This window comes from Somniosus microcephalus, chromosome 18 (assembly GCF_052327205.1).
Source record: "Somniosus microcephalus isolate GS21.2 chromosome 18, FLI_Smic_1.0, whole genome shotgun sequence".
In the NCBI taxonomy this organism is placed as follows: domain Eukaryota; kingdom Metazoa; phylum Chordata; class Chondrichthyes; order Squaliformes; family Somniosidae; genus Somniosus; species Somniosus microcephalus.
Genome location: NC_141004.1, coordinates 14,748,201 through 14,774,109, shown reverse-complemented (window position 1 = coordinate 14,774,109; position 25,909 = coordinate 14,748,201). Strand labels below are relative to the sequence as shown.

The following is a 25,909-nucleotide window of genomic DNA, read 5'->3' as shown; positions in this document are numbered from 1 at the left end:
CAGGTGATCTGCCAGCTCTCAATCTTTCATCGGGCCAGAATTTAGGGGTTCAACAAATCACCAACAACTGACCTGGGACTAAGCAGCCTCTAATTCCCAGGCTTATCCCTGTCTCCATTTTGGCAGAGGGGCCATTCCCCAGTCCCCTGGCACCATTTTCCTTTTCCACATAATTTTCAAAATTTGTGATCAGAATCTCCGCTGTTTCTTCCCTCGGATCTTGGGCTGTGAACTATCAGGCCCTGGTCTACCTTACGTTGGAGCAATTTACTCCCTTTGACTAATAGTCTCCACTCCCTCTGGTTGATCTATAATCCCAATATCTACCTGCTCTGTGAAAACTCAGACAAAGTATTTAGTCTCTCTCCCATTTCCTCACACTCCGCTTCAGGGCCCTGCCCTTACCTAACCTTTTAAGAACATAAGAATTAGGAGCAGGAGTAGGCCATGTGACCCCTCAAGCCTGCCCCGCCATTCAATAAGATCGCGGCTGATCTTCGACCTCAACTCCACTTTCCCCCCCCCCGATCGCCATATCCCATGATTCCCCTAGAGTCCAAAAATCTATCGATCTCAGCCTTGAATATACTCAAAGATTCAGCATTCACAGCCCTCTGGGGTAGAGAATTCCAAAGATTCACAACACTATTCCGAAGAAGAACAGGGGAGTTATCCCCGGTGTCCTGGGGCCAATGTTTATCCCTCAATCAACATCACCAAAACAGATTATCTGGTCATTATCACATTGCTGTTTGTGGGAGCTTGCTGTGCACTAATTGGCTGCCGCGTTTCCTACATTACAACTGTGACTACACTCCAAAAGTACTTCATTGGCTGTAAAGCACTTTGAGACGTCCTGAGGTCATGAAAGGCGCTATATAAATGCAAGTCTTTCTTTTAAGACTTCTGATATATAGATATATCATCCAAATAACTGATAACTCCACTGTGCACAGCCCAGATAAGGTGCTGGCTTAACACATCTGACCTGAGTTTTTGACCAGTTGAATAACTGCATTGGCTTGCCTTCTTTATAGTTAACCACATATTTTAACAGCAGTCTTACCAGTGATGATATCTGAAGCCGTCGACTGAATGAGTTTTATTTTCTGTCGCTGGTTTCCTTTGATTTTCGGCTTTTAACTCATTGCTGTATCTGTCTGTTTGTAGCTCGACCAGTCACAGAGCAGATCCCAAGGTTCATGTCGCCGACAGGGACATCCAGCAGCAGAATCATTCTACGAGGAGAAGATCTTTTACTGGAATGTATCGCCTCAGGAGTGTATGTAAAACCAGGGTTCTAACTACTCTTTTATTCATTCTTGGGGTGTGGGCATCACTGGCAAGCCGGGAATTACATAAGAAATAGGAGCAGGAGTCGGCTCTTCGGCCCCTCGAGCCTGCTCCGCCATTCATTAAGATCATGGCTGATCTTCTACTTCATCTCCACTTTCCTGCACTATCCCCATATCCCTTGATTCCCTTAATATCCAAAAATCTATCGATCTCTGTCTTGAATATACTCAACGACTGAGCCTCCACAGCCCTCTGGGGTAGAGAATTCCAAAGATTCACCGCCCTCTGAGTGAAGAGATTTCTCCTCACCTCAGTCCTAAATGGCCGACCCCTTATTCTGAGACGGTGACCCCTGGTTCTAGCCAGGGGAAAAATCCTCCCTGCATCTACCCTGATAAGCCCTGTAAGAATTTTGTATGTTTCAATGAGATCACCTCTCATTCTTCTAAACTCTAGAGAATATAGGCCTAGTCTACTCAACCTCTCCTCATAGGACAATCCCCCCCCCCCCCCGCCCCCCCACCCATCCCAGGAACCAGTCTGGTGAACCTTTGTTGCACTCCCTCAATGGCAAGTATATCCTTCCTTAGGTAAGGAGACCAAAATTGTACACAATACTCCAGGTGTGGTCTCACCAGGGCCCTATATAATTGCAGTAAGACATCTTTACTCTTACACTCAAATCCTCTTGGAATTAGTGCCCATCCCTAGCTGCCCTGAGAAGGTGGTGGTGGGCCGCCTTCTTGTGGTGGATAAGCAGCTGCAGATCGTGGTTTGATACAACTGAGTGTCACTTTAGAGGGCAGTTAAGAGTCATTCACGTTGGTGTGTGGGACTGGAGTGACATATAGACCAGACCGGGTAAGGACGACAGGATTCCTTCGTTAAAGGACATTCGTGAACCGGTTGGGTTTCGGCGACTATCCATCACTTTTACTGTTACCAGCTAGTTTGTGTGCGTGGGGGCATGCGTGTGTGTGCGAGCATGAATGTGTGTGTGCATGTGTGTGTGCGTGCATGTGTGTGTGCGCACGCTCGTCCAGGGATGGAAGCACATTGTGGTGAAGGGGAGACCTCGGTAAGATGCGCAGTGTCTTTTTCAAGTACTCTCCTTCCCCCCATGAACACATTTGGCCAGATGCAATGTGGACCTCCTCTATGCCAGCTTACACCAGTTAGAGAAGAACCAGAGGACCTGAAATTCCTGGGTAGTGAGGGAGGGGGTTGTGGAATCATACTCCTTGTCCCGGGGGTGGGGGTGGGTGTTGGGATGAGCTGGAATGTTGAATGGAACACGGTTCTCCGTCAGTATTTCGTACTGTGGAAGAAGTCTAGTTGGGGGTGAAGGGTGGGTGAGCGGAGTAGGCGAGTCTTCCTCTATCGAGGGAGTGTGTCTGGGGAAGGCCATTAGACCCACTGCAACTCCGGCCAGCTCTCAGTTGATGAGAGTTCCATTCAGTGTTGAGTAAAGACCCTAGAAGTCCTGCAGACATAGGTCAGGGTGGAGGGGGTGGGTGGGGGGAGGGATTACCGCGGTCTCTATAAGTAACAAAATAATTTATTTTTGAAAGAAAGATTTGCATTTCTGCAGCGCCTTTCATGACCACCGGACGTCCCAAAGCGCTTTACAGCCAATGAAGTACTTTTTGAATTGTAGTCACTGTTGTAATGTAGGAAAGGTGGCAGCCAATTTGCGCACAGCAAGCTCCCACAAACAGCGATGTGATAATGACCAGATAAACTGTTTTAGATGTTGACTGAGGGTTAAATATTGGCCAGGACACCGGGTTAACTCCTCTGCTCTTCTTCAAAATAGTGCCATGAGATCTTTTAGTCCACCTGAGAGAGCAGACGGGGCCTCGGTTTAACATCTTATCCAAAAGATGGCACCTCTGACAGTGCAGCACTCCCTCAATACTGCACTGGGAGTGTCAGCCTAGATTTTTGTGCTCAAGTCTCTGAAGTGGGACTTGAACCCACAACATTTACGATGTTACCAAACACAGTGATCAAAGCACTCCTTTCCCTCCTTATTGACAATTGTGACCTTCACCTCTGGGATCAGCCTGAATGAGGAGAGCCAGTTTACTCTGCAAAACTGTAAGGTTCAGACAATCCCGAGAGGGAGAGATACTAGCCACAGCCGTCAACCTGCAATGAGCATAAAATCCCTATTGGGTCCAGTACAAGTTCATATTTACGTTGCTGAACAGTCAAGGGATAGACCACAAAGTGGCAATCAAAGCTCAAGTCTCTTTGTTGTCTCCACGACATCCTAAGATACGGGACTCGTTTAATCCAGATCAGGCCGATAAAAGGCCCTCCTGAACTATGTCGAGGTTCAAACCCAAGTTTTCGTGCTGTGATTGCCAAGTGATTGAGTTACCCGACCTGTGATCACCTGGGACTAGCTTTCCACTCTTCCCTAAAGGCCCCTTTACTACAAGGTTATTAATTAACCCTTTCTCGTTGCACAGTACTAGATCTAAAATAACCTGTTCCCTAACTTGTTCCTCAACATACTGATCTAGAAAACTATCTTGTATACATTCCATTAATTCGTCCTCCGCACTATTACTGCAAATTTTGTTTGCGCAGTCTATATGTAGATTAAAGTCCCCTATGATCACTGTATTACCCTTGTTACATGCGCCTCTAATTTCCTGATTTATACTCTGCCCTACATTACAACTACTGTTTGGGGTCTATAAACAACTCCCACCAACGTTTTCTGCCCCTTGCTGTTTCTTAGCTCCACCCAAACTGATTCTACTTCTTGATTTTCGGAGCTAAGATCCTTTCTCTCTACTGTCTTTATCCCATCCTTTATTATCAGGGCTGCCCCTCCTCCTTTTCCATTTTGCCTATCTCTTCTAAAAGTTAAGTATCCTGGAATATTTAGTTCCCAACCTTGGCCACATTGCAACCACGTCTCCGTTATGGCTATTAGATCAAACCTATTAATTTCTATCTGTGCTATTAATTCATCTATTTTGTTGCAAATGCTTTGCGCATTCAGATATAGTGCCTTTAGCTTTGACTTATTTCTCTTTTTTCCTGATGTCACCTTAGTCACTGATGCCTTATTACCTTTGTTACTCTCTCCGACCCTTCCTGACCCACTCTGCTTATTTTTACCCAAAACTCTACTCTGCTCTAAAGCCTTGATATTTCTCTCGCTGCTTTTAAATTGACTCTTTCCTGAATCCTCCCACCCCCCTTTATTAGTTTAAAACCCTGTCTACTGCCCTAGTTATTTGCTTCACCAGGGCACTGGCCCCAGCCCGGTTTAAGTGGAGCCCGTCCCAACGGAACAGCTCCCTCTTTCCCCAGTTTGGTGCCAGTGCCCCATGAACCGAAACCCCTTCCTCCCACACCACTCTTTGAGCCACGCATTTAAACCTCTACAAGGCACAAGTCAGGAGTGTGATGGAATACTCTCCACTTGCCTGGATGAGTGCAGCTCCAACAACACTCAAGAAGCTCGACACCATCCAGGACAAAGCAGGCCCGCTTGATTGGCACCCCATCCACCACTTTAAACATTCACTCCCTCCACCACCGGTGTACCTTGGCTGCAGTGTGGACCATCTACAAGATGCACTGCAGCAACTCGCCAAGGCTTCTTCGGCAGCACCTCCCAAACCCGTGACCTCTTCCACCTAGAAGAACAAGGGCAGCAGGCGCATGGGAACACCACCACCTCCAAGTTCCCCTCCAAGTCACACATCATCCTGACTTGGAAATATATCACCGATCCTTCATTGTCGCTGGGTCAAAATCCTGGAACTCCCTCCCTAACAGCACTGTGGGAGCACCTTCACCACGCAGACTGCAACGGTTCAAGAAGGCGGCTCACCACCACCTTCTCAAGGGCAACTAGGGATGGGCAATAAATGCTGGCCTTACCAGCGATGCCCTGATCCCATAAACAAATAAAAAAAAATTTTTTTAATTCGATCTGTGACTCTGAATAATTCCTTTCATTTTCAGGCCCACACCGGATATCATTTGGTACAAGAAAGGTGGCGAGCTGCCGTGGGCAAAGGTGCGAATTGAAAACTTCAACAAGACGCTGAGGATCACTGACGTGTCTGAGGAAAACTCGGGCGAGTATTTCTGCCTGGCGTCCAATAAAATGGGAAGCATAAGGCACACCATCACAGTGAGAGTGAAAGGTAATGACTCTATTCAGATCCCTACGGTCACTGCCTCAGCTTCCATTTACCCCCCTGCGTCCTGTCACGTCGAATATTACTCTTGCGTTTATCTCTACGTCTTTAGAACTTAAGAATTAGGAGCAGGAGTCGGCCACACGGCCCCTCGAGCCTGCTTCCCCATTCAATAAGATCAGGGCTGATCTTCTACCTCAGTTCCACTTTCCTGCCTGATCTCCATACCCCTTGATTGCCTTAATGTCCAAAACTCTATCGATCTCAGTCGTGAATATACTCAACGACTGAGCCTCCACAGCCCTCTGGGGTAGAGAATTCCAAAGATTCGCCACCCTCTAAGTGAAGAAGTTTCTCCTCATCTCAGCCCTAAATGGCCGACCCCTTATTCTGAGACTGTGACCCCTGGTCCTAGACTCTCCAGCCAGGGGAAACAGCCTCTCAGCATCTACCCTGTCAAGCTCTCTAAGAATTTTATACGTCTCAATGAGATTTAATTTCAATTTAGTTGGTTGGGAAGAGCTTTCATTGCAGCGTAGCTGGTGTCAGCTGAGTCACTGCTCTCATAGAATGAGACAGCACAGAAGGAGGCCATTCGGCCCTCAGTGCAGATTCATCGATTGGCCCTCACTGAAGGGCCTCCAAGACTTTTGAAAGTAAGTCGGGTTTACTGAGTGATAAAGGTTTTGTAGGGGACACTTCACAGAGGTTTGTGTTGTGTTTCCACGAGTGATCTAAAAATGATGATTGTATGCCTTAAAAATACAAGTTCTATAATCTATCTCGTGTTTAGCTAATAATCAGTTTGACCTTTTTTAAAATTCTCATAGCTGCTCCATATTGGCTGAATGAGCCCCAGAACCTGGTGCTGGCTCCTGGGGAATACGGCAGATTGATGTGCCGGGCCAATGGGAACCCCAAGCCCGATATCCAGTGGCTGGTGAATGGCGAACCCATAGAAAGTGAGTTAATGATTACAGTGTTGTGGCTTCTACATGTCCAGCTGGTCCTGGTGTACCTCTCCAATTCATCATTGCTTCTCTAATATATCCTGTTAAAATGGAAGGGGAAATCGGTTATGGTCTTTAGTGGACGGCCAATTCAATGTCACCTATTTTATACTACAGGTAAACTATCCTTTATCCGAACTTCCGAAAACCGAAAACCTCTAAAAACCAAAAGTTTTTTTGTTCAGCGTAAGTCGTGCGCACGACATGACCAGAGTGGCGCACGACTTACGCTGAGCAGGGCAGAGGGTCACAGAGTTCCCTCCTGGGTAGGAGATTGCAGGCCGAGCCGGGCAGTGTGAAGGAGGTACCGGGAGAGTGAACCCAACAATACAGCGGCCTGTCCGATAGCTGCAGCGGCCCGTCCGATATTCTTTTCTTGACCCCCGACCCCCCACCGCCGACCCCCACCCCTGACCCCCCGCCGACCCCCCGCCGACCCCGACCCCCCCGCCGACCCCCCCGCCGACCCCGACCCCCCGCCGACCCCCACCCCCGACCCCCCACCGACGCCGACCCCCGCCGACCCCCCCGCCGACCCCGACCCCCCGCCGACCCCCCCGCCAACCCCCACCCCCGACCCCCCCGCCGTCCCCGACCCCCACCCCCGACAAATTTCCCAGTCTTATAAAATACCTTCTGAAATCCGAAATTTTCCGAAAACCGAAACACGGCTGGTCCCGAGGTTTTCGGATAAAGGATAGTCTACCGGTATCACCGAAAGTCAAATTTACCCCCACCGTGTCAGGAATTGTGTGAATGTGAGTGTGTGAGTGTGAGTGTGTGAGTGTGTGTGTGTGAAGCCTTTAGTATCCCACGGCCTGTGGGACAACAGTCCAAGGGAATGTAAATTAAACAAAGACACATCTATCTGTTTCTTTCTCTAAAGAGGTTCGTCAGAATCCGAGTCGTGATGTCTCTGGGGATACGATCATCTTCCGAGAGGCGCAGATCGGAAGCAGTGCCGTGTACCAGTGCAACGCCTCCAACGAGCATGGATACTTACTGGCCAATGCGTTCGTCAGCATCCTCGGTACGTTTAAAGGCTGCTGGCTTCTCCTCCCTGGTTGGCGTTGAGCTGAAAGCGTTGAGCTTGCCACTGTGCCCACGACGGCCCAACTTGACGGGTTACTGCCTTGAGTTTCAACGCAGATGTGCTGACCATGGAGGGTGTGCAAAGAAGGGCAACTAAGTTGATAAATGGGAATGGACACCTGAGCTTATTGAAAAATTTGAGATCCAAATAGGAACAAACAAACTCAATACAGAGAGAGAGGAAGTCCTCTAACTCCTCTCTTAACTCTGTATGCTGAGGATTGGTTCACTGTGCTGTCAAATCACTCATTAGCTTGAATGAAATGCTACTCCCTTGATGTGGGAGCTTGCGGGACCTGTTTGAATGCTCAGCCAAGCACCCTGCTAGGCACGTTGACTGAAAATTATTGTAGCACAAATTCTTAGGGGGAAAAATTCGGTATCGTCCATTTTGGGCCGCTAATATTGTCCGGGCGCAAAGTTTAGCGCCCGGCGCTAATTATCACCTCCGACTGCAAAATTTGCCTCCATCGCCCTCTGGAGGTGATTTGAGCGCTAAATCAGGCGTTGCACACCTCTCTTAAGGCGCAAACGTCAGGGAGCGAGGCGCTACCTCAGAGCGCTACTGAAGCTCAGGCGATGCCAGTTACCATGGAAGCCAGACAGACTGGCGCCATCCAGTTCTTAAAGGGGAGGGGCCATCTTGCTGGCCAGCCGCATCCTGCTCATTGCAGCCTTGAATCTCGGCCTGGAGAGACCTTGAAAGCAATTGTGTTGGAAGCACTAATGGATAGGCCCAGGGAAAGAGCTCGGCACTTAGGAACCTCAAAAGTGGTGCTGAAGGCCAAAACTCCTTAGGACAGCATTAAAAACAAAAATTTTGCTGACAAGAAAAGGCAGGAAACAGCCACCTTTAAATAGCGCTCCCCCAGCCCCTTCCCGACTTGAAAGCGTTCCCCTCTACCTGTCGTTCCTAGCGGCAGGCGATAAGGCAGGGGGCGCAACTCAGTATCCGGTCTGGGGTGCTACCGGGGCGTTGCACGCTTAACTGATGTCACGATCTGAGGGCGCGGGAAATCATGGCGGTAGTGTTTAGCACCACCGCAAAATGACTGGTCAATTTCGCAAGCGGCGCTAACACCGCTGCACCCGGGCACTAGCTGCTTTGTGCACCGTTAGCACCCTAGGCGCTAATGGGAGGCGCAAAGCAATCGAATTTTCCCTCCTTAGAATCAAACCTTATTGTCTCACAGCTACTGTAACATGCAAAGGTAAATTGTCTGATGTCTGGCCTGTCTGGTGACTCATGTGGGAACCATCCTGTAAACCAGGGTGAGAACTTTGTTGGAATGCAATCAATGATTTCTCAGTGTTTCCTCATTAATATTCTGAATGGCTGTGGCAATAATTTAGATTTCATATATTGAGTAGCTATAAATATTAGGTCAGGAGATGCTGTATTTAATATATAAGAAACATTAGAAATAAGGCAATGCCAGGAAAGCCCCAAATGCTACAGGATGTAATTAGTTAAATATAGCTAGATGCATTTCGGGTAAATATGATCTTTTGGAGCTTGCTCGATTGGTTTAGGGAGTCAGGGAATATTTTTTCCTGAAGTTGGCCGTAAGTATTTTGCCTCCCCCAGGAGTTAGCATCGGCAGAAGTCGGGCTGGGCAGTGGACGAGCATAGAATGGGTAGAGTGAGAATTGGTGGGCCAGCACGATGATAGAATGGGTAGAGTGAGAATTGGTGGGCCAGCATGAGGATAGAATGGGTAGAGTGAGAATTGGTGGGCCAGCACAATGATAGAATGGGTAGAGTGAGAATTGGTGGGCCAGCACGATGATAGAATGGGTAGAGTGAGAATTGGTGGGCCAGCATGAGGATAGAATGGGTAGAGTGAGAATTGGTGGGCCAGCACAATGATAGAATGGGTAGAGTGAGAATTGGTGGGCCAGCACGAGGATAGAATGGGTAGAGTGAGAATTGGTGGGCCAGCACGAGGATAGAATGGGTAGAGTGAGAATTGGTGGGCCAGCACGAGGATAGAATGGGTAGAGTGAGAATTGGTGGGCCAGCACGATGATAGAATGGATAGAGTGAGAATTGGTGGGCCAGCACGAGGATAGAATGGGTAGAGTGAGAATTAGTGGGCCAGCACGATGATAGAATGGGTAGAGTGAGAATTAGTGGGCCAGCACGATGATAGAATGGGTAGAGTGAGAATTGGTGGGTCTGATGGTCTTTCCCCATTACTCTTCCTTGCGTTCATATGAAGCTTACAAGGTGCCATAAGAGCAGCCCAATGAAGGCCTATGCAACTAGAAGTTGCTAACTGTTTACCTTTTGCATCATCCATTAGTTGGGTCCTCAGAAGGAAAATCATCAGAAAAAGGGCAGTTGTTGGTTATTCAGATCTGAAAAGATGATAACAGTCTGAGCCAGACACTGAGGGGTCGTCCACAACTGTCAATTTTTTTTAACAAGAACGAGGAGTATTCTTTTGCTTACCCTTTAGTTCCTCCCTATAGAGCACTTGCACTTCAGCACCAAGTCATCAGGGACAATGTCTGCCACCCAGTCGATGGGTCCTCGTGTCACCCTCGGCTCAGTGGGTAGCACTCTTGCCTCTGAGTCCAAAGGTTGTGGGTTCCCGCTCCACTCCAGAGACTTGAGCACGTAAGCTCGGCTGAAACTCTGGTGAGTGCTGCATTGGCAGAGGTGGCCGTCTATCGGATGAGATGTTAAAGTGAGCCAGGTGCCATGGATTCCCATGGTGGCTTTTCAAAAAAGACCCGGCAGTTGTCCTGGTTACAATGAATCCTCCACCAACACTGCCAAACCAAATTAACGGGTCATTCAACTCATTATCATTTGTGGAACTTTGCTTTGAGCGTTTTGCCTGCAAAAGATCAGTGACCTACATTTCATTGGCTGTGAAGAACTTTGGTGCCATTGAATGCAAGTCTATCTTTCCTACAGTGAACGAACGTACGAATTAGGAGCAGGAGTTGGCCACTCGGCCCTTCGAGCCTGCTCCGCCATTCAATAAGATCATGGCTGACCTGATTACTCCACACTCCCGCCTACCCCCGATAACTTTTTGTCCCCCCGCTTACCAAGAATCTGTCTACCTCTGCCTTAATAATATTCAAAGACTCTGCTTCCACTGCCCTCTGAGGAAGAGAGTTCCAAAGACTCACGACCCCCTGTGAGAAAAAATTTCTCCTCATCTCTGTCTTAAATGGGCGACCCCTTATTTTTAAACAGTGACCCCTCGTTCTAGATTCTCCCACAAGAGGAAACATCCTCTCCACATCCACCCTGTCCAGACCCCTCAGGATCTTATATGTTTCAATCAAGTCACCTCTTATTCTTCTAAACTCCAACAATATCTATCGCCCTACAACACCTGCTCATTAGTATTTTTTGGAAAGCTTGTCTCAGACACCGCTGATGGAACCTTCTTTGTTTGCAGACGTTCAGCCTCGAATACTGTCCCGACGGAACCAAATCGTCAAAGTGATTGAAAATAACCGGACAAAGCTTGAGTGTCGGTTCTTTGGCTCACCAATTCCCACCCTGCGATGGTAAGGGGCAGGTTACTGAATCGTTGATTAGTATTACACTGTGGCGTACTGATCACAGAAACAGGTCATTTGTCCCAACAGGTCTTTATGAGCCTCCTCCCACCCTCCTTCATCTCACCCCATCAACATATCCTTCTATTCCTTTCTCCCTCATGTGTTTATCCAGCTTCCCCTTAAATACATCTATACTATTCACCTCAACCACCCTCTGTAGTAGCAAGCTCCACATTCTCACCACTCTCTGGGTAAAGAAGTTTCGCCTGAATTCCCTATTGGATTTATTAGTGACTACAGGAAACTCTCTTTTACCCGGCACCTAAATTATCCAGGAATCTCTATTAACCGGCAAAATTCAGAAGTAGCTTCAGGTAAGTGTTACTGTATATTAGTGGCCGTGTAACCGGGGTTCCTGGATCTGTGGCCGTGTAACCGGGGCTCCTGCACTTGTGGCCGTGTACGGGGCTCTCGTACCTTGGTAAATATATCTCCGTAATCCGGACTTTTTAATCAATCGGCACCACGCCGGTTCAGTCGGTGCCGGATAACAAAGAGTTCCCTGTATCTTATATTGATGGCCCCTTGTTCTGGTCTCGCCCACACGTGGAAATATGTCTACCCTATCAAACCCCTTTCATAATCTGAACGACCTCCATCAGGTCACCCCTTCAGTCTTCCCCTTTCTAGAGAAAAGAGCCGCAATCCATTCAATCTTTCCTGATAGGTATAACCTCTCCGTTCTGGTAAATCTGTTTAGCACCTTCTCCACTGCCTCTATATCCTTTGTATAATATAGAGACCAGCAGAATTGCTCACCGTACTCCCAAGTGTGGTCTAACCAAGGTTCTATACAAGTTCAACACAACTTGATGCTTTATAACATCGATTGACATCCCATCCTTTCTCTGAAGTTGTTCCTTTGTGTCTTGAGGTTTAAGGATGGACAGGGCAATAATCTATATGGAGGAAACTACATCATCCACGACAATGGGACTTTAGAATTGCGAAGAGCTCGGAAGGCTGATGAGGGGACCTACACCTGCATAGCGACCAACATGCTGGGCAAGGCTGAGAACAAGTTGCGGCTGGAGGTCAAAGGTAAGATTTATTGTGCAAAGTAGTGAGGCTTCTGCATTACAGTAGGCCCGACTTGTTTTCTGGTACCTGGTACAGGTTCTGTTTTTAATGGACCTGTTTGCCAGAAACCCGCTGGAATGGGATTCCAAAGAGAAAGGTGTCTCTGGTTTCAGGAGGTACCAGCTCCTTCCTATTAATATGTCCTCGGCCTATTGCATTGTTCCAATGAAGCTCAATGTAAGCTCGAGGAACAGCACCTCATCTTTCGATTAGGCACTTTACAGCCTTCCGGACTCAACATCGAGTTCAACAATTTCAGATCATAACCCCTGCCCCAATTTTTCATGCTGTATGATTTTTGCAATTCCCATTTGCAACATTTTATCTTTCCTGCCTCTTACAAAAGTACAGCATATTCTTTCAATTCCTTCCTCCCCCCGCCCCCCCCGTCTCTGCACCTGCTTAATATCTGTTACATCTCCAGCTTTTTCCAGTTCTGATGAAGGGTCCCAGACCTGAAACGTTAGCTCTGTTTCTCTCTCCACAGATGCTGCCTGGCCTGCTGAGTATTTCCAGCATTTTCTGTTGGTACCAGCTCCTTCCTTTTTTGTTTTAATTGAAGAAACTGCTAGCTTTGGCTGGGCAAAGACAAAAATACTGCGGATGCTGGACATCTGAAATAAAACGAGAAAATGCTGGAAACACTCAGCAGCAATGTTCCCCTTAAGCTGCACGGCCGCACAGCTCTCCGGACCCCCAAAAAAAACAATTAACGGGAACATTGCGCAGCAGGTCAGGCAGCATCTGGGGGAGAGAGAAATAGAGTTAACGGGCTCAATTTTAATTGGGCCATGGAGCCGGGATTGGAGGTGTGCGGGGGGTTAAATTCCCGAAATCGGGGGTCCCGACCCCATCCCGCACCCAAACCCGCCTCCATGCCAGTTTCGAAGAAGGCGGGTACCCGCCCCGCACTGGGACTCGCCTACCCGAGGCAGGAAGGGATTAGTGCCAATTAACTGCCTGTTAACAGGTAGTTAACAGGCAGTTTTTAGCCTAATCCCTATTTTGAAGGTTGACCTGTGTGATTCCCGACGGCTCCAAACCACGCCAAGTTAGAGGAGTCGGGCCGTCGGGTTGAAGGGCTTGGAGGGGCCGAGATGTTGGTGTTCAGGTGAGTGATGGGTGCATGAGTGCAAAGGTAAGTGTGTTTGGTGTGTCTAAAGTGATTAAATAAGTTTTACATACCCTTTCTTACCTTTTCAGCCTTCCTTCCTTTAGGTTCGGGGAGTCCCTCATCTCACCGGCACAGAAAGCAGAATGGCTGCGAACTGTCAAAAGTGACAGCCTGCAGCTTTCTGTGCAGGAGAGATTTCTAACTGAGTCTGTGGAGAAGGACTCAGGTTAGAGGTAAGACTGTCAGTGTTTGACAGCTTCAAACAACTGTGAAACGCTGATATTTCATCTGTCAAAATGTCTTGACAGATGAAATTTCAGTCTGTGACATCACCTGTTGCCAGGTGGCCCTTAATTGGCCTGCTGAGCCCGCTGGGTGGGCTCACCAAGGTCAATCAAGTTAAAATCACGTGGATTGGCCGCATCTCGATGGAGGCGGGACTACAACCCCGAAAGTTGTAGTCCCGCCTCCAACCCGACTTCTGAATGAAAATCCAGCCCAACGTTTCAGGTCGATGGCCTTTCATCAGAACTGGAAGAAGTTAGATAGGTGACAGGTTTTAAGCAAGTAAAGAGGCAGGGAAAGGGGGGAGGAAATGACAAAAGGGAAGGTCTGTGCTGGGTGGAAGGCAGGAGAGATTACATGACAAAAGGAATGATAGTGAAAGGCAAAAGGGGATGGCAATGGGACAAGTAAAGAAAAATAAACATAAGAACATAGCAGGAGTAGGCCATACGGTCCCTTGAACCTGCTCCGACATTCAAAAAGATCATGGCTGATCTTCTACATCAACTCCACTTTCCCGTCCTATCCCCATATCCCTTGATTCTGATAGTGCCCAAAAATCTATCGATTTCAGCTTCGAATATACTCATTGACTGAGTATCCACAGCCTTCTGGGACAAAGAATTCCAAAGATTCGCAACCCTCTGAGTGAAGAAATTACTCCTCATCTCAGTCCTAAAATGGCCGACCTCTTATCCTGAGACTATGAATCCCGAGTCCGAGACTCTCCAGCCAGGAGAAGCAGCCTCTCAGCATCTACACTGATGCTGAGGTGGGTCTAGAGGAGCTGTAAATAGCAACAGTAGAACCATTACCAGCACTTGCTGTCTGTAAAAATGGGAGCAGTGGTTATGGTCTGAAATTGTTGAACTCGATGCTGAGTCTGGAAGGTTGTAAAGTGCCTAATCGAAAGATGAGGTGCTGTTCCTCGAGCTTTTTGCTGTGTGGATTGCGGTTTGATCTCAATGCGTTTCGCGATTATTTTGCTTCAGCCAAGAAAGATTAAAATGGTCCAAGATTTGAGTCATACTCCAGGAGGTTAGATGGTTTTATCACGAGTGATCGGTGAGATTCGATTGGCATTATGGGTTCAATATTCTCAGGTGATATACTGGTTAATGCATTTGTGTAATGGTTGTGTGTGCACCAACTTTCTCTGGCCTAGAGTGGCAGACTATGGGCTCGGATTTCCCCTATTGTCAGCTCCTTACTTGTGTTAGGGAGATGGATGTTCTTACTTAGAAATTTCTAAACTATTCCACAAGTTAATAGGGTTCAAAGACGTTCATTGGCATTCATAGGAATTAAGCATACAGTGATAACTATTATTACCAACAATTAGACATATACAGTAACTATTAATAATTATAATTACTCATATACTTGAGACACTTATGGTAAAATGAATTACTGGAGAATTCGCCACCTCACATTTTCAAGATGGATGGGAGCCACCAGCTAGGCATTGTTGAATTCTGAAGCATCTATTGTAACACCTCTCTTTTTGTACCCTTCTTCACTCTGGCTATGTGAGAAACCGCAATGTTTCAAAGTACAGGTTGAGCGTCCAAAATCCAGAGTTCCGTAATGTTCCAGAATCCGGACTCCGGGGCGATCGGTGGCAGGGTTGTCCGGAATCCGTAAAATGTTCTGGAATCCAGACACCCTGTCAAACCGTTTCCACCACCAGCCGAGTGACGTCCAAAAAACTGGAAATATCGCAACCTGGGCCCAGGCATTTCCGGACTCGGAACGTGTTTCTGATGTCCGAAGTCCGGAAACGCCCGAGCCCAGGTTGTGATATTTCCGGACTTCGGACATCAGAAACACGTTCCGAAGTCCGGAAAAACACAAAAACCAGCTCAGCCTCGGTCCCGAGGTTGCCGGATTCAGGACGCTCAATCTGTATTAGCTCGTGCAATTAGCTGAACCAGTTTTAACTCCCCAAGCCTGACTCTCACTCCCTAATTTCCCAGATCTATGACAATTGCCTTTTCAAGGCTAGTGCTAACAGAGACAGATCCGTGGCCTCTCCTTATCAACTAAAACACTGTCGAGACTGGAATCCCTTTATTTCTTATTTATTCATTCACGGGATCTGTGCGTTGTTGGCAAGCCCAGCATTTATTGCCCATCCCTAATTGCCCTCGAGAAGGTGAAGGTGAGCTGCCTTCTTGAACCGCTGCAGTCTGTGTGGTGAAGGTACTCCCACAGTGCTGTTAGGGAGGGAGCTCCAGGATTTTGTCCCAGCGACGGTGAGAGAACGGCCGATATATTTCCAAGTCAGGATAGTGTGTGACTTGGAGGGGAACCTGGAGGTGGTGGCGTTCCCATGCGCCTGCTGCCCTTGTACTTCTAGGTGTTAGAGGTCGCGGGTTTGGGAGGTGCTGCCGAAGAAGCCTTGGCGAGTTGCTGCAGTGCATCTTGTAGATGGTACACACTGCAGCCACGGTGCGCCGGTGGTGGAGGGAGAATCATTGTATGCTTAATTCCTATGAAAGCCAATAACTGTCTTTGAATCCTATCATCTTGTGGAATAACTATTACTGACGGAACATTGTTACCAGAAATAACAACAGAAAATGCTGGAAAAACTCAGCAGGCCAGGCAACATCCGTGGAGAGAAAATAGAGTCAACGTTTCGGGTGAACCCTTTGTCAAGACTAAAGAGGCATAGGAAATGAAATAGATTAAGAGGCCAGGCTGGGAAAGAACAAAAGAGAAGAAGAGACATTAAGAGGTATTCAAAACGAGTCGAGATGGTGATAGGACAGTGGAGACAAAAGACGGCTCAGACTAGGTGTGAAATGCGCTGGCAGAATGGGAGACAGCTGCCATGTGGGAGAGAGGAAAAAAAGAAAGGTGGGGGGGAGGAGGGAAAGGCCAAAACAAAGGGGTGGATAAAAAATATAAGTAAAAATGTAATAGGGGCCGAGGTTATGATCTGAAACTGTTGAACTCGATATTGAGTCCGGAAGGCTATAAAGTGCCTAATCGGAAGATGAGGTGCTGTTCCTCGAGTTTACGTTGAGCTTCCGTAGAACAATGCAAGAGGCCGAGGATGGTGAGGTCCGAGTGGGAATGGGGCGGTGAATTAAAATGACAGGCGACCGGAAGCTCGGGGTCACCCTTACGAACTGAACGGAGGTGTTCCGCAAACTGACGACCAGAAACTCACTTAAAAGCTAAAATTAATATAAGTAATTCTCCATTTGCTTACAGTCGTGTAATCTTTGAGATGTGGTTGGTATTGCCCACCCCTCACACCAACTTTGGAGCAACAGGATATGGCGCGACATAGCAGCAGGCCTTAGAAAGGGTACAGAGGAGGTTTACTAGGATGTTACCAGGAATGAGGGACTTCAGTTATGAGGGGAGCTCGGAAAAGCTAGGACTGTTCTCTTTGGAACAGAGAAGGTTAAGAAGCGACCTAATAGAGGTTGTCAAGATGATGGGAGGTTTTGATCGAGTAGAGAGAGAGAAACTCTTCCCTCTGGTGAGCGGGTCAATAACCAGAGATAGATTTAAAATCAGTGGCAAAAGATCTCGAGGGGAGATGAGGAGAACTTTTTTCACTCAGAGAGTTGTCTGGATCAGGAACGCTCGACCTGAGAAGGTGGTGGAAGCTGATTCCATCAATAGTTTTAAAATGGAGTTGGACGGATACCTGAGGATGAGAAACTTGCAGGATTACGGACAAAATGTGTGGGGCGAGGACGAAGCACGACTGCTCTTTCAAAGAGCCGGCACAGGCACGACGGGCCGAATGGCCTCCTTCTGTGCCGTAAGTTTCTATGACTCTAGAACATTAGGTTGGGCATGGAGCAAGTTGGTTGTTCGGCCTCCCAAGCAGGAAATGGTGTGCGGCAAAAGGGGCAGGGAGAAAGTAAATAAATTGGAATCTTTATCTTAAAGGGTCAAAGTGCATCCTCCCAATGGTACATTTCTCCCCCCAGTCGATTTAATGGTAATCATGACTAATTATAATAATAATTAATTAATAGTAGCCTTCAAAAGGGAATTGGATAAATACTTGAAGGAGAAAAAATTGCAGGGAAATGGGGAAAGAGCGGGGGAGTGGGACTAACTGGATTGCTCTTCGAAAGAGCTGGCGCAGACTCGATGGGCCGAATGGCCTCCTTCTGTGCTGTACTATGCTATGATTTTATGACGCAAGCTTTTCTTTATTTTGTTTGCCATTGATTTAGACCCTACAAGGATTATAAAGGCTCCAGAATCTATCACAGTTAAGAGGTCGCTTGCTGCGAAATTTGACTGTAAAGTGAGACACGATCCAACAATAAGGCTGACAGTCACTTGGCTGAAGGACGACAAAATTCTGTCCTTACCGTGGAGGTGAGTGGTCCTTTTGTTTGCTGCTTCATCACCTCAGTGTGTCTCCTATCCTTGCTGGAGTTGTTCTTTCCCACGGGCTCTGACTTTTTGGCTGGGACCACAAGCAACAGGCTGTTTGCTCACTTTTTAATGACTGAAGTCACCGCGCTGCACAGAGGAATGGGTTTCAGTTCTGTCCCTTGGTCCGAGTAGAGGGTGGCGTGGTGCAATTGACCCTCAGCGCTGCTGGACTAAGGAGCAAAAACCAAAACTCAGCCAAGATTCCCAATCTAGATTGTTCCTGCTGAAATGTGCACCTGTGTAGACTTTGGCCAGGATTGGATCGAGTAACCTGCCGACTTTCAGTAGGACAGGTTTTCTAAGTACAAGATAGCGGCAGGGAACCCCGCCCACTAGCAGTGAATACCAGAAAATCGTGGGTTTAATGCCCATTTGTTTCCATCAGTGGAAAGAAAATTGTAGACAAAGTGCCAATGGGCAAGGCTCACTGGTACTGGTGTAGGTTTGGAAAATAAACCCAGTGTCTACTGACACATGATAAATGGGCACTTGGGTGAAGTAGTGGAGGGCAACCAGCCCTTGTCAGGTCAGCACCTCACCAGAATGGGTCAGTACCACACCAGCATGGGTCAGTACCTCACCAGCATGGGTCAGTATCTCACCAGCATGGGTCGGCACCTCACCAGCATGGGTCAGTACCACACCAGCATGGGTCAGTATCTCACCAGCATGGGTCAGCACCTCACCAGCATGGGTCAGTACTGCACCAGCATGGGTCAGTACCTCATCAGAATGGGTCGGAACCTCACCAGCATGGGTCAGTACCTCACCAGCATGGGTCAGTACTGCACCAGCATGGGTCAGTATCTCACCAGCATGGGTCAGTATCTCACCTGCATGGGTCAGTACCGCACCAGCATGGGTCAGTACCGCACCAGCATGGGTCAGTACCGCACCAGCATGGGTCAGTACCTCACCAGCATGGGTCAGTACTGCACCAGCATGGGTCAGTACCTCACCAGCATGGGCCAGTACCTCACCAGCATGGGTCGGCACCTCACCAGAATGGGTCCGTACCGCACCAGCATGGGTCAGTACTTCACCAGCATGGGTCGGCACCTCACCAGAATGGGTCAGTACCTCACCAGCTTGGGTCAGTACCGCACCAGCATGGGTCAGTATCTCACCGGCATGGGTCAGCACCTCACCAGCATGGGTCAGTACCGCACCAGCATGGGTCAGTACCACACCAGCATGGGTCAGTACCACACCGGCATGGGTCAGCACCTCACCAGAATGGGTCAGTACCTCACCAGCATGGGTCAATACCTCACCAGCATGGGTCAGCGCTTCACCAGAATGGGTCCGTACCGCACGAGCATGGGTCAGTACCTCACCAGAATGAGTCAGTACCTCACCAGCATGGGTCAGTACCTCACCAGCATGGGTCAGCGCTTCACCAGAATGGGTCCGTACCGCACGAGCATGGGTCAGTACCTCACCAGAATGGGTCAGTACCTCACCAGCATGGGTCAGTACCTCACCAGCATGGGTCAGGACTTTCAGGAAGGAAGGGCAGAAAATTGGGAGGAAAGCAAAAATAAATGGAAGAGACTTGAGACTGTCTTTACTTTCAGGATGAAGAAAGATGAGGATTCTTTAACAATCATCAACGTGTCTGAGCGAGATGAGGGTGTCTACACGTGCGTAGCCAGCACAGAACTGGACAGTGACTCGGCCAAGGCTCGCCTCACTGTTTTAGGTAAATTCAATGATCTTATTCGTTCTGCAATTCCAAACCGCGAGTCGGGAAATTTAAGTGGATTTAATGCCACCATTCTTCTGATGAGTCAGAAATTGGACTTTTCTCTCTCTCGAGCTCCATTCCCCTCTCTCCCCATTGAAGAAAATGGGGGGGAATTATTTTTTTTTAATCTCCACATCATTCCGTCCAAGATCACAGCGCAGCTTCCCAGGCAATATGGCCGACTTTAAAGGATGGGCAGCCCTGAGGGTTGCGACCCGTGACCCTTTGCTTGGGCAGGTGGGTCATCCGGTGGTAGTGCTTTTAGCACACTAGCTGTTTAACTGGTTGGTGTTCAATCTGCTTAGTGCTCACTGGGTGCACTTTCACCTTTGCTACCATGGCAACTGACGCTTTCACGGCTGCCATTTTTTCAACTGAGTGTGGGCCCGAGACTGTGGGCTCGAATTTCATTGGGCCGTTGAGGTGGGATTGGAAGCATGTGGGGGGTTAAAATCGCGAAATCGGGGGGTCACGAACCCATCCTGCCCCCAACCCGCCTCCATGCCCGTTTCCCAGGAGGCGGGTACCCGACCTGTGCTGGGAGCCACCTCCCCGAGGCGGGAAGCGGATTAGTGCCAATTAACTGCCTGTTAACTACCTGTTAACAGGCAGTTTTTGGCCTAATCCCTATTTTTATCCCTGAAGTGTGGGCTGCCCGATGGCTCCAAACCACGCCAAGTTAGCGAGGCGGACCGTCGGGCTGAAGGACTTGGAGGGTTCGAGATGTCCGGTGTTCAGGTGAGTGATGGGCGCATGAGTGCAGAGGTAAGTGTGTTTGGTGTGTGTAAAGTGTTTAAATAAGTTTTACTTACCTTTACAGGCTTCCTTCCTTCAGGTCTCAGGAGACCCTCATCTCACCGGCACAGAAAGCAGAATGGCCGCGAGCTGTCAAAAGCTGCAGCCTCTGCTTTCTGTTCTGGAGAGATCTCTAAATCAGCCTGAGAGGAAGGAATTAACTTAGAGTACAGATTGTCAGTGTTTGACAGCTTCACAGAGCTGTCAAACGCTGATATTTCATCTGTCAAAAACTCTTGACAGATGAAATGTCAATCTGTGACGATACCTGTTGCCGGGTGGCCCTTAATTGGTCTGCTGGGCCCACTGGGCGGGCTCAACAAGGGAAAATCGAGTGGGTTGGCCACAACTCGATGGAGGCGGGACTACAACCCCAAAAGTGGGAGTCCCGCCTCCTACTCACCTCCATTGATAAAATCCAGCTCTGTGTGTTTTCAAAATTATTTAATTCAGGCAAGTGCCACAACGCCTGAGCCTCCCATATTAGGAGGTACAAATAAGAACATAAGAAAAGTTAAGGATGAGAAACGGTCCTTTGGCCCATCAAATCTCATCCCTTTAATGTCAGTAAAGGGTGTCTAGGTGGGTTTGTCCAGAGTACGACTGGCATTGGAGGAGGGAGTAAGATAATGAGAAAGGCAGATTTAGAACATTTCCAAGTTGCACTATCTAAACCAAACTAGTCCCAGGCCAATGACAGACAGAGCCTTAACCAGAAGCCTAACTAGTGTAAAGTTTAAAAGTGAAATCTAATTTGGTTTGGAGTTATTGGTGGGGTAAGGGTGGTGACATGAATCTTGTCATTCATGAAAGAAAGACTTATGAAATAATACTGAGTGGCCTACGGGTGGCGCTGTCCAGGGAGAGTATAAATACTCGGGCACGGGCCCAGCTTGCGCAGGACATCCTTAACAGGAACTAGTGAAGGACACAACTAGACCTCCATGTTGTAAAACAGTTGATTAAAGCTTTGTTTAATGCTTAAACCAAGTGTCTAGTAGTTTTCTTATGTCAGGTGGGGTGGGGAGGGGTCATAAAAAGGAAAAAGCAGTTCAAACTCCAGGTTTTTTTTAAGCAATCAAATAACTAGAAGATCAAGGTGATTTGAATTCTGAACATGGACCATCCCAACATAACCTTCGTGACACTGAGAGGAACGATGCTGAATGTTTTTATTGGGTTTGATCCCTGGCCTCTGGCCCCAGATCAGGATGCCAATTCCAACTCAACATAAGAGCAGCCCAAAGATGGAATAGGGAAGTGCAACACTCAAACCGGTTTCTCAGATGAGGAGATCCATGGGTTGGGTGTGGTGGGGGGCGGTGGGGGGGAGTTGTGGTGTTTGCACAGAACATGCATTGATTTTGTATGTTGGGCCTGACAACTTGAAAAATGGGCCTGTTGAACAAGTGCATGTATGGCTGAAAGATAGACATTCAAGTGTGCAAACCAGCATCTATAATATAGCTTAACAATGATGGGCCCCTTAATCCAGGAGGGCAATCTGAGAAACTATACAGCCCTGTGATTGAATAGTGCTTCCAGCAACTGCGCTGGGAGAAGATTACCGTTTCTGTGGTTTCCTGTCAGCAATTAAAGGGACATCGTAGTTAGGCTGGAAATTCCGATTCTATCGGAAGCACAAGTTCAGGAATCGAATGATGGTGGACAGCTCGCGAGGGACAAACATCTTGAGTACTTTCAGAGGTGGAGTCTCCGTGTAAAAAGCATCTCTGTGAAGGTCGTCGGAGATAGAAAAATAACGGCAACATGCCCAATCTTACAGATCATTTATTGTTTTTAAAAAAAGATTATAAGTTCTGCTTCTAAGCAGAAATATTCGGTGGCTTGCAAGGCAGAAATGTCTGACTGCAGCGCCGCGGTCACGGAAACTCAAACGCACCTGATCTGAACGCTGCAATCTGATAGGCCGCTTCAATTGGAAGTTGGTGAATGAGATAAATTGAGGGCGCCCAATCATTTCATAATTCAATCACAAACTGGGGGGAAGAGGAGACCACAAAATAACAAGAGCTTACATCATAATAGTTAAAAAATGTGACTATAAATACAAAGTCACTTGCAGGTGTGACTGAATGCCGTGAGGGATGTGAATTCTCGGACAAGTTGCAACTGAGGGGATGACTGTTTTGTTGGATGAACTGGGGGCCTGCCTTTCAATCACCTTGCACCTTGTCTCAGTCGCAACCCACTATTGTCTGTTATTGCTCAACTCTATTGGGATCTTTATATTTTTTTTAAGTGTTACTTTTTTTTTAGGGCTCAATGTAAAACTAAACTCTCTCAACCTTCCTCTTACCTTCGCAGTTGTTCCTTCCACCCAAATTACCCCGCTTGCTGCTGTACTGAAAGGTAATCCGCTTGCTAACTACATCAAACCTATTAACTGTCCGCCCCGGAAGTGAGTGTGCGGCGAGCAACATCAATGGTCCAGCGGTCAGAGGTTCCCGAGCACAGGCCTGGATGTGAGCTACGGTCTTAACACCTTAACCGTGACAGGCACTACATTCTCTACCGCGTTCCTGGTGTTCTTGAGGGGGAAAGGTTTAACCCGTGTATTGTCGAAATGGTACTGGAAGCAACACGATTACTCAAACTGTTTTCAGATGTTATTCTTGTCACCTTCCTGTGGGCAGGATGGGACAGCCTTGGTTGTGGATGCTTATTTTATTTGCTCTTGGGACGTGGGCAAGGCTGGCATTTATTGCCCATCCCCAGTTGCCCTGAGAAGATGGGGCTGGGTCGCCGCCTTGAAGTAGTGATTGTTTGCAGAACTGAGTGGCTCGCTAGGCTACTTTAGAAAGAAGTCAACCGTGCAGTGTGGAACTGGAGTCACGTGATAGTCGGACTGGGGAGGGGGGGCAGCAGGCTCCTTTCCCTGAAGGATGTCACTGAAACTGTTGATCCAGCAGCTTTAACGGCATTTATTGTTCTGGCCCCGTATTGGCTGCTGATTTCAGTCTGTGCTCATCTGACAGGAAGAACAGTTGAAAAGGAAGACTTGAAAAAGGAAACAGCAAGGCAGTTGGTTAGAAGAAGATTCTTTAGTTTCTGGGACCTGAATTGATTCCAGTCCCAGTGTGACAGTACGGAAGTCTCCTGTCTCCCCAATAATGGCGAATGCCCCATGCTAAGTAAAGGGGGTGCAAGAAGAGAGAGAGCTGGGGGTGCTTGTGTACAAACCTTTGAAGGTGGCAGGACAGGTTAACAAAGAAGTTAACAAAGCACACGGGATCCTGGGCTTTATAAATAGAGGCATAGCGTACAAAAGCCAGGAAGTTATGCTAAACCTATTTAAAATACTAGTTCGGCTGGAGTATTGTGTCCAATTCTGGCACCGCACTTTATGAAGGACGTGAAGGCCTTGGACAGGGTGCAGAGGAGATTTACCAGAATGGTTCCAGTGATGAGGGATTACAGTTAAGTGGATAGACTGGAGAAGCTGGGGTTGTTCTCCTTAGAGCAGAGAAGGCTAAGAGGAGATTTGATAGAGCTGTTCAAAATCACAAAGAATTTAGATGGAGAAAATAAAGAGAAACTGTTTCCAGTGGCTGAAGGGTCGATAACCAGAGGGCTCAGATTTAAGGTAATTGGCAAAGGAACCAGAGGCGACACGAGGTAAAACTTTTTTACGCAACGAGTGGTTAGGATTTGGAATGCGCTGCCTGATAGGGCGGTGGATACAGATTCAATAGTAGCTTCAAAAGGGAATTGGATATATACCTGAAGGAGAAAAAATTGCAGGGATATGGGGAAAGAGCAGGGGGAGTGGGACTAACTGGATTGCTCTTCGAAAGAGCTGGCGCAGACTCGACGGGCCGAATGGCCTCCTTCTGTGTTGTACTATTCGAAGTGACTTTGAGGAAGTCTCATCGCTTGACCGTTTCTCTCGGGCCACAAGAGTGATTGGGGTTGAAAGTGGAAATGTCAGACTGTTGGGGCAGGTGGCGCTCTTCTGAGATTGGACCGAAGAGGGGTTGTTGGGGAGAAGTAAAAGGAGTCTTACTCCGCACCTAGCCTGTGCTGCACTTAACCTGGGGAGCGGCTGAAATTGATACTGGGAACAAAATTTGGGAAGTGGCCCTTTCCCAACACTGACACAAATTTTGAAGAGCCCCATTTTGGTGTAATCTTGGCATCAAGATTGGGTTCAAGAAAGAATGATCAATTTTTATAATTGCTTTCACTGAGCTGATTTTACACCTTCGCGCTCGGTTTCCCCCTTGGTCTCCCCAGGCCACCGCGGGTTAAGAGAGTGGGCAGCGGACCTGTTTCCAAGGCCTCTGCCAATGCGCATTCTGTAACAAGCCAGTGGAAGGCTTGGAATGGAGCTCCTTCTCTTCCCTTCCCTGGGTAACCCTCAGGCCCTCCTCTTGATACCTGCCCCACAGTGACACAGCTGGGATCAGGAAGTTACTGTGTGGGGAACTCGGAGGGATAAACATACCACAGCAAGCCAATACCCCAAGGAGCCACGTCTCTGCCTCTCCAACAAAGCCATCTTGGGCCTCAAGAGCAACATCTTGGTGGACTAGCAAAGTCACCTGAAGTACATGAAAGAACCTCCCCTCCTTTTTTAAACAATATTTCATTTAAAAGCAAAGAAAATTCTTTGCAAATTTTTTTCTCTGTTTCTCTTTTAAAAAGGGAAATTTTTCCTCACTTAAAGAAACCTTATTTAGCCCAGATCCCTCAAATCCATCATGCAAAATACCAGTTCATTCCACTGTTATGTACCATTATGATTAAAGAGGAGGTAACATTGCATTGTTTGCCAGATGTAGAATGTGACTTCCCATCGTTAGACTTCCTCAGCCTCTCTGCAGGTCTAAGAACATAAGAAATAGGAGCAGGAGTCGGCCATTTGGCCCTTCGAGCCTGCTCCGCCATGGCTGATCTTCTACCTCATCTCCACTTTCCTGCACTATCCCCATATCCCCTGATTCCCTTAATATTCCAAATCTATCGCTCTCTGTCTTGAATATACTCAACGACTGAGCCTCCACAGTCCTCTGGGGTAGGGAATTCCAAAGATTCACCGCCCTCTGAGTGAAGAAATATCTCCTCATCTCAGTCCTAAATGGCCAACCTCTTATTCTGAGACTGTGACCCCTGGTTCTAGACTCCCCAGCCAAGGGAAACATCCTCCCTGCATCTACCCTGTCAAGCCCTGTAAGAATGTTGTATGTTTCAATGAGATCACCTCTCATTCTTCTAAACTATAGAGAATATAGGCCTAGTCTACTCAATCTCTCCTCATAGGACAATCCCCCCATCCCAGGAACCAGTCTGG

At 47.8% G+C, this 25,909-nt stretch overlaps 1 protein-coding gene across 6 annotated transcripts in view; it reads left to right on the top strand.

Moving 5' to 3' along the window:
- Positions 1-25,909, top strand: part of nfasca (neurofascin homolog (chicken) a) — a 240,547-nt gene that overhangs the window by 131,863 nt on the left and 82,775 nt on the right. For 4 of the 6 annotated variants that reach the window (XM_086011089.1, XM_086011085.1, XM_086011088.1 and 1 more), the window contains 9 exons: positions 1,171-1,282; positions 5,290-5,474; positions 6,299-6,430; positions 7,365-7,508; positions 10,993-11,104; positions 12,033-12,199; positions 17,846-17,993; positions 19,631-19,755; positions 22,924-22,968. In XM_086011089.1, coding sequence (XP_085867215.1) covers positions 1,171-1,282; positions 5,290-5,474; positions 6,299-6,430; positions 7,365-7,508; positions 10,993-11,104; positions 12,033-12,199; positions 17,846-17,993; positions 19,631-19,755; positions 22,924-22,968 — 1,170 coding nt within the window. The remainder of the gene's footprint in view (positions 1-1,170; positions 1,283-5,289; positions 5,475-6,298; positions 6,431-7,364; positions 7,509-10,992; positions 11,105-12,032; positions 12,200-17,845; positions 17,994-19,630; positions 19,756-22,923; positions 22,969-25,909) is intronic. The other 2 variants (XM_086011087.1, XM_086011084.1) reach the window with 1 other exon arrangement.